This window comes from Oryzias melastigma, linkage group LG10 (assembly GCF_002922805.2).
Source record: "Oryzias melastigma strain HK-1 linkage group LG10, ASM292280v2, whole genome shotgun sequence".
Lineage (NCBI taxonomy): Eukaryota > Metazoa > Chordata > Actinopteri > Beloniformes > Adrianichthyidae > Oryzias > Oryzias melastigma.
The window spans coordinates 26810683-26818957 of NC_050521.1; the positions used below are offsets into that span (position 1 = coordinate 26810683).

Genomic DNA, 8275 nt, shown 5'->3' on the forward strand with positions numbered 1-8275 from the left:
ATTGTTTCAATTCTTTTCATAATCATTTTATTCCTTTTTTTAATATATTTGTAATAATTTATTATAGTCAAATTTAATCTGTTTAATCATAATTTTATGATTTTATATCTGGCAGTAAATTTATTTTTATAATTTTTATTCTGATATATTTGTTGTTGTTTTTTGTGGTGACCTGTAAAACTGTCGTATATTTTAAAGTTTAGAATCTTTTCATTTCCTCTCCAGTTTGAGGACTAACGTGTTTTCAGCTCTGAAGGAATCTTCTCTCCTTCCAGGCGAGTCGTTCCTCGCTCTCTCCTCGGACATTGAAGCTGCCTATAAGGAATACTTGGCCAACTACACTCACGTCACGGTTCTGGAGAACGGCTACAAACAGAAGGAGGCGCTGTGGCGGGAGATCGTGACCATCGTCAAGAGCGCGGCGTGAGTGTTTTGCTCTCGCGGACCGAGACATCGACCCCCGCAGCATCACGTGAATCATGTTTGTGCTTCCAGCCCTGAAGTCAACGCCTCCTCTCTGAGCTTCTTCCTGGTGATGCCGGTTCAGCGGATCGCCCGCTACCCGCTGCTCCTGCAGACCATCCAGAAGCACACTGACCCCGCCCACCCGGCGTTCGCCCTGCTGGAGCAGACCGCCCACACCTCCGTCGCCCTCAACTGCCGCATCAACGAATACAAGCGCTTCCGAGAAGTCGGTAAGACGTTCAGCTCCTCCCCCTTTCCGATGGACACGCCCACAAATGCTGAAGGGGGCGGGGACTGACCTCATTTTTGATTTTCTAGCTGATAAATACAAGAAGACGGAGAACCTGACCATCAGAGACAAGATGGTCCGCCTCAACACCCACAGCATCGCTAAGAAGACCGCCAGGTTCAGCCAGCACATCAAACACGAAACCGGGATGGCGCCGAAGGTAAAGAGAGGTCGTCTGAATGTGAGGGTTCACAGGCGTCGCGTTTCTGTTCTGAAGGATTTTTGTTCTCATCTGTGGGTTTGTGAGTCACCAGGAGATGGATCTGCTTTAGTGCAGAACATGGAATCAGACGTTCTGGGTTCCTGTTCGACCTTCAGAAGTCCGGTAGATCGAACTGGAAAGACATTTTTGTGACAGAAGGCGATGATCAAGAGTTTAGATCAGAAATGAGCATTTGGAACTTCATGAAGTTGAGTTTTGAAGCAGGAGGAGGAGGAGCAACTCCAGACCTGATCTGTGAATCCAAACCGCCGAGAAATCCCTGATCCAGATCCCACATCTGGATCTTCTCCCGACCAGAAATACGAGCTAACTACTGTTTGGATTTAAGGTGAAATGTCGCATAATGTGGTTTATTTCCATCCACACCAGCTTTGTTGGGAGATCCTCTGATTCAGAGGAGCAGCAGAAGTTCAGGAGGAGTTCAGGATGTTATGTAACCACAAAGGAAAAACTGGAGACGCCATCGTTTAGAATAAATCTGTCATCCATCCGGACTGAGCGCTGCGTTTGGTATGAGGGGATCAGAGTAATCCAGTCCTTCTACTCCCCACTGCAGACCTCGACCCGTCATCAGACCCTTAAGGAGGAGCTCAAACGTCTCCTCTTCTGGTTGCAGGTCGTCGACGAGGAGTTCGACGCTCTGGAAGGTTTCTTTGCCGTTCTGGATCACGGCATCCTGCAGCTCCTGGAGAATGTGGAGACGTACCTGCTCAACCTGCAGGTAATCCCGACGTCGGCATTCCAGCCGAAAAGAGCGAAACTCGAAGGTTTGAAGCTGAAATGTCTTCAGTTTCAGCTTAAAGCCCTCAAAGCTTTCAGTAATATCAGGAGTTTGAGTCAGAAATGTCAGATGAAATGTCTCTGATCTCTTGTTTGATCACTTCTGCTGCTCTGTCAGAAAGAGGAAAAGTCTCATTTCCCGTATTTTAGATCCGACCTCGCCTCAGACTGGCGGCTGGAGAACACGCAGCTTCACCTCAAGAAGCCTCAGTTTAGACTCTGTAAATAAAGTTTATTAAGGCTCTGAGGTCAAACACTGGAACTTCTGTTCTGCTTTTTCTTGTTTTTAATCCAGACTTTTGTCATTTTTTCCACATGAGTCCAAACCTGAAGGTTTCTGCTGCAGAACTTCTTCTTTTCTGAGTTTTTCTACATCTGGAAGTTTCCTTGAAATGAGTCACATGATCCATCTGCTGGTTTTGATTTTAACTTTTTATCCATTCATTATTTTATAAACTATGACTGTTTTTATTGTTTAAAGCCAGTAGCTGAAAGGGAACACTTGAAGTTTTACTACGAATGTTAAAAGTGATGCAGTATGCTTTAACTTTGTATCTGTTTATGGTAAAAATATAGTCTAAAGAAGTATTCAGTTAGTATACTCTATACACTTAGTGTACATGGTTTACAGTAGACTTGCTATACTCTAGTATACTTCATAAAGTAAACTTCATGAACTACTTTTTGCTAACTCATAAATTAAATGAAAAAACAGATAAAAATACACTAGAACCAGATGGATCTTGGTGGAAAAGCTAAAGTTCATTCCTGTGACGGTTTGGTAAAGAAACTTTTTCAGAAATCTGTCACTGGTGACGCTTAAACACAGAATCTTTTGCATACTGTAACTTTTCAACCAATAACACGCTAAATACGTTGATCGTGTTATTGGTTGAAGAGTTACAGTAAATCAAAGAACATAAACCCTGGAGCTCCAGTGTTATGAGGGTTAATGTGCAACAGATAAACACAAAAGAGTCACTCAAGCTGTTATTTTCTAAATATACTAATCCACCATTTGAACAACTTTAAAGACTCCTGGTTTTTGTCTGTTTAAAACAGATTTCTTTTATTTTGAAAAGCTCTTCTTCTTTTTCCTCAAAAGAAACTTTCCAAATACGTTTATTTTTCTTAACTTTGCTGGTTGGAGAAGTCGCTTTAAGAAAGCAGTGGATGGATTTTCCAAACATGGAAGACTTGACATGTGGTGGAAAGAATTCAGTAGATTTTCAAAATAAGACTTCCTTCAGAATCAGATTTAGATTTTTTTTTCTACAAAACAGTTCCATGAATGCGGTTTCCTGTTTCCTCAGGGATTTCTGGAGTGTCGGACGGAGGAGTTCGACTTCGACATGGACGGAGAGAAGTCCGCCGTCAGCTACAAAGAGATCACCACGGCGCTGCGACAGTGGGTCCTGCCCACATTTGTGAGTCCATCTGGAAACTTCCCACCGTTCCAGTCGCGGGTTTGAGCTCAGATTCCTGCTGCTCCTCCGTACAGGAGAGGCGGATGAGGACGCTCATCCACAAGCCGCTGTGCGCGCTCCGGGACCTCCTGGTGGGCCCGAGGAACCTGATCAGGAAGAGGTTCCACAAGCTGCTGGACTACGAGGTGATCGAGGGCAAAGCCAGCCTGACCTTTGACGAGCAGGAGGTGGTCAACACCTACAAGTGAGAGAGAAGGTTTTCAGCTTTTCCTGGTTGGAAGAGCGTAATGACGCGTTCCCGTCATGTTACTCAGGACCCTCAACACGTTGCTGCTCAACGAGCTTCCTCGCTTCAACGGCGTGGCTCTGCAGATGATCTGGAGCATGCTGGGAACCTTCAGCTGCCTGCACAAAGACCTGACTGCAGACATGGAGCAGCTGTTCCAGAGCTTCGCTCAGCAGGTCCGCCTCCAGCTGCCATTAACACATTAAGTTACATGTCAAGGCCTGGGGGCCGGATCTGGCCCTCCGGTAATTCTATCCGGCCCTCCTGATCATTTGATTTTATTGTTATTAATGACCCGATGTTATCTTATGATTAGTTTTAACTTGTATGTATAATTTTGACAAATATATATTTTATGGAGAGTAAAATATTAAAGTTATTAAAGGTTTAAGTTGGTTTATTCTGGAATAATATTCCTGCCTTTTTATTATTCAGAATTATGTTAAACAGTTATGGTTTTAAAGTAAAAAAAATACTTTTTGCTAAATTTTAGGACTATTTGGGGATTTACTGAAAATTTGGGGCTTTTTTTGTTTGGGTTTTTCTTTTTTTGTCCATTTTGGAGTTTAGATAATATTTCAGCTACATGCTTTAACAAACCTATTTTTTTATTATTTATTTATTTATTTATTTATTTTTTTGGCTAATTTAGCATCCAGCTATTATTTTAACTGGCTATCAGCTTCGTTATTTTCAGCTATCAGCACCAGCATCTTCCGTGTGTTTTGGATTTTGGCCCCTGTGCGATTGACTTTGACACTCCTGCATTAGGTCCTTCGTTTTCCTCATGTTCTCTGTTCTCCTCCAGCTCCCTCACAGCTTCCTCAGCGACAGTGCATTCTGGGAGTGGGCGGAGTCTGCCGTCCTGGACGGGGCGAGGAACCTGCAGGCTTTGTGTCAGACCGTGGAGGAGACTCTGAACGCGCCCGCCGTGCAGGTCGGGAATGACTGCTGGATGTTATTGACTCAACAGCTGCAGAAACAAAGGAGCTAAAATAATATTGATCGAGTCGGTCTTAAACAGAGGTCAAAGGTCGAATGTAGACTCATAAATGGAGATAAGAAGTCACATGGACACAAACCAGCTGCACATTTATGCAGCAGTTCTGACTTCCAGACTGAAGTCAATGAAAAGAAAATCAGCTGTTCCCAAAGTAACCACTAGGGGCAGTTTTTTAGTTCATATTTACACCAGTAAGATTTAAACCACAAACAGTTTTTATTGGTTGAAATCATCACAATAAACACAAATGGGGGTGTGGCCAACTTTACAATCACCTGTGGGCGTGGTCTCACAACTTCATTCATGTTGTTTTTTCTAAGTCTGTGACATCAAATCCTGCCCAGATAGTTTCAACCCATTGACTGTATATGAGAACTGGACTGAGTGACCCCTCCCCCCTGTGGCATTCCAAACAGGAAGTGGCTCCAAGAAAAAGATAAACAAAAGAGATTACTCAGTCATTCTGTTGGTCAGAATAACTATTCTGACTGATATATTTTTTAACCAGGGGGAGGAGTCACTCAGTCCAGTTCTCATGTACAATCAATGTGTTCTTTTGACTCGACATGTGTGGGGGGTTTTCTATGGATTACATAAGAATAAAACAGTGATCCTGATCCAAGATTAACATTCTTATTTCATGTTTTGTGGTTCTGGCTCATGAAGGACCCAGTTTCCATGGAAACCAGCAACATTTATTAATATATAAAGATAAAAAAAGTGTGTCTGTGCCTCACACATGAACAATATTATATTTGTTTAAGCAAATAACGCTTTAAGGGGTTTCATTCCTCACTTACCTTTATGTAGTTACTCTAAATAACAGTTTTTAATTTCATTTAAATAGTTGTTATTTTAAATGCAAACAAAAGGTTAAAAATGCTTTCAGGACGAGTCACGTCCACTCTGCTCCTCAAACTGTCATGAACTTGTTCTTCAGTAAAACTCGCCGCGCAGCTTCCAGAAATAACCTTCAGGAAGAATGAGGTGTTCTCCTCACGTCATCTTTTGTTTGAACTCTGTAAGAGTTTTAACTTCTGTCTCATCTTGTTCCAGTTCAGGAAAAGTCCCATTAATCATATCTCCAGTCTGGTTCAGGTGACGCTTGTTATCTGATGGTCTTTATTTTCATCCCCTCAGCCTCTGAGTCCGTCCTCTCAGCGCTGCCTCCAGCAGCTCACAGGCAAGCACGGTTCTGGAAAGATCTACCAGGTGACCAGCTCGGTGGTGGGCAGCCGGGACCTGGACCTGAACCTGACCAAAGGGGAGCTGGTGGCCATCATCAGCGGCGCCGACACCCGAGGAGACAAGCGGAGGTGGCTGGTGGATGCAGGAGGTGGGGGCTGATTCTACAGTGACCTCTGCCCTAAAAACAGAACCGTCCTAATACACTAATACAGAACAAAACCACAAAGTTTAAAGAAACCTCTAAATTCAGACGAGTGCTCTGAATCCCCAAAGTCTCGCATGGAAGCGGCGAAAATGTTTTTGTTTCTGATGTGGTTTGAAGGAGTAAAACCAGACAGATTCATGGAATCAGATTGTTTTTGTTACTGAAGCACTTTGGCTCCATCTTGTGGTTGAACACTGTTACTACAGTAACAAAGCTGTGTTAGAAACTAATTCAAGTTCAGAGTTTCTTCAACATTTTGCTTCTATAATAAGCAATTTCCTTAAAATTCATCCCGAAAAACATCTCGAATTTTTAAATATATTATAGTATTTTAAAACACTATTAAGATGGAAAATATAAAACATTACAACTCTGCCCAGCTAAATAAAATAATAAAACAACAAAAAGATAAAACACTGAAAGTTAAACTTGAAATTGGTAACAACAGCATTTTTCTCATTTTAAGTTTTCTCTCAGCTGACAATAGATTTTTAAATTCGTTTGTTGTATCTTCCACTGAATTTGGTCTAAAATTCCCCTAAATATCAACATGATAAGCAGACAAAGCAGTAAATGTTAAACAATGTTAAATGAAACTCGTCTTAAATTCTCTGTTTGTTCACACAAAACAGTTTAAAGTTCAACTTGAAGTGTTTAACAGTTTGTTTAGGCCTCGATATGAACAAGAAGTCAATTTATTTTAGAACAGACAGATTTTATCTGTTATCTACAAAAAGGAAAATACATTTTATGAACATGTGCATACTTTCTGAGCACATGGAGGAGGAGAATGCAGTCTGGAATAAACAATGTCTTAAAGTGAACAGAATAAAATTATATTGATCCTACAAAGAGGGGAATTACCTCACTGTGTTCATTGCATTCATTAGTTGTTGAAGTATCAAATTGATTTAGTTCCAACATTTCATATTCTGATAAAAGGACATTATTTTGTGTTTACCAGTTCTGCACATTTCTATCCTGAAACAGGAAAGCTTGAATCTGAATGATTTGAAACCTCATAAACAAATCTGGACCATCTGTGTCTGTGCAGGCCGCAGAGGCTACGTCGCATCCTCAAAGCTCGTTCGTTATCACCAGGCGGCGGAGAACCCGCCCCCTTCGCCACACCCGAGTCTGCCTGAGAGCTCGACGGGGAACAGGAGATACTCGTACTCGCCCGGCGCGCCGCCGCTCACCAGCCAGCCGTGTTTTCAGGTAAAGCCTCGTGAATGACCCAAAAGTGTTCAGTAAAACAGACAAACGTTGATGAAACGGAGATGATGGTGGACCTTTTCAGCAGATGTTTAGATACAGGGCGTGTCCGGAATGCTTTTCAGAGGAAGATGTTTCAACTATAGAGTCTGTAGAGATATTTTTATAAAGCAGAAAATGTTTTTCCTAAAATAAAAATGTTTGTGGAGAAAAATGTGAATTCATGACTGAATCTGCCTTTCATGATGAAAAGATTTGACCTCCTGCTGGACTCGTGTTTTCTTCTGTCTGGGTCAGCTGATGTTCTTTATGTCACATGACACATAGGAGGTGGGGATCTAACATGAAGAGGGTGCATCTGATTGGTCAAATAAGTAAAGGGTTCTACTTGATTTGGTAAGAACTTCAAGCTGTCATGAGATTGTACTAGCATGTGTGTAAAAACTACAGTTTACGCCCTCTTGTATCACACAAGCTGATGTCGAACTACGAAAAAATTGAAATTTATCGTGCGGGCCTGTTTAAACGGGTTTATGTTTTATGCAAGTCGTTTGGTTGGAATATTTTTTATTGCCCTAAATGGAAGCTCTTTTCTTTAGTTTAAAAAAAAAAAAGAAAAAAAAAAAAACGTATTTCTGAGTCATTGAATAATGATCTTTCAGGTTCATTTCCACCTCAAACGTTTCAGCTGTCGTGTCGTCATGATCGGTGGATGTTACTTTATTTTGAAAGTTCTGTCCGTGAGGTCCAAACGGTATTAAAGGTTTGAGGTTGTTTTTCTGCAGAGAGAAATGGAATGGTTCTCACAGAAAAGAGAAGAACAGGCGTGTGTGTGTATACACGTGTGTTCATAGAAATGTCCATAATTAGCTGCTTAACCTTGTGAGTGTGTTAGTGTGTGAAAGGTTGTGAGTTCATTTGTGCAGAGCTGCAGGCGCAGATAAAGCTCGTCCGCACGTTCCTGATGGATTCACGTTCAGAGACAGCGCAGTAAATTTCAGCTCTCTGTGTGTGGGGGTGTGTGTGTGTGTGTGTGTGGTCGGGTTGTTGAGAGGAATAAATACGCTCTGCTTGTTAAAATGATGGATGACTGAAATGACCTTTAACCCCCCCCTCATCCCATCTGCTCTCACAGAACATCCAGACTCACCTGCTCCTGATTTTGAGTAAAAACGACTTTTTTTTTTTTTTTTT

At 41.8% G+C, this 8275-nt stretch overlaps 1 protein-coding gene across 8 annotated transcripts in view; it reads left to right on the forward strand.

Annotated features, from left to right (window-relative positions):
- arhgef37 (Rho guanine nucleotide exchange factor (GEF) 37) overlaps nucleotides 1-8275 on the forward strand; it is a 25115-nt gene that overhangs the window by 11910 nt on the left and 4930 nt on the right. For all 8 annotated transcript variants that reach the window (XM_024260377.2, XM_036213994.1, XM_024260382.2 and 5 more), the window contains 10 exons: nucleotides 276-423; nucleotides 496-695; nucleotides 784-914; nucleotides 1594-1698; nucleotides 3071-3184; nucleotides 3259-3428; nucleotides 3499-3646; nucleotides 4279-4407; nucleotides 5614-5809; nucleotides 6921-7084. In XM_024260377.2, the coding sequence (XP_024116145.1) occupies nucleotides 276-423; nucleotides 496-695; nucleotides 784-914; nucleotides 1594-1698; nucleotides 3071-3184; nucleotides 3259-3428; nucleotides 3499-3646; nucleotides 4279-4407; nucleotides 5614-5809; nucleotides 6921-7084 (1505 nt within the window). The remainder of the gene's footprint in view (nucleotides 1-275; nucleotides 424-495; nucleotides 696-783; nucleotides 915-1593; nucleotides 1699-3070; nucleotides 3185-3258; nucleotides 3429-3498; nucleotides 3647-4278; nucleotides 4408-5613; nucleotides 5810-6920; nucleotides 7085-8275) is intronic.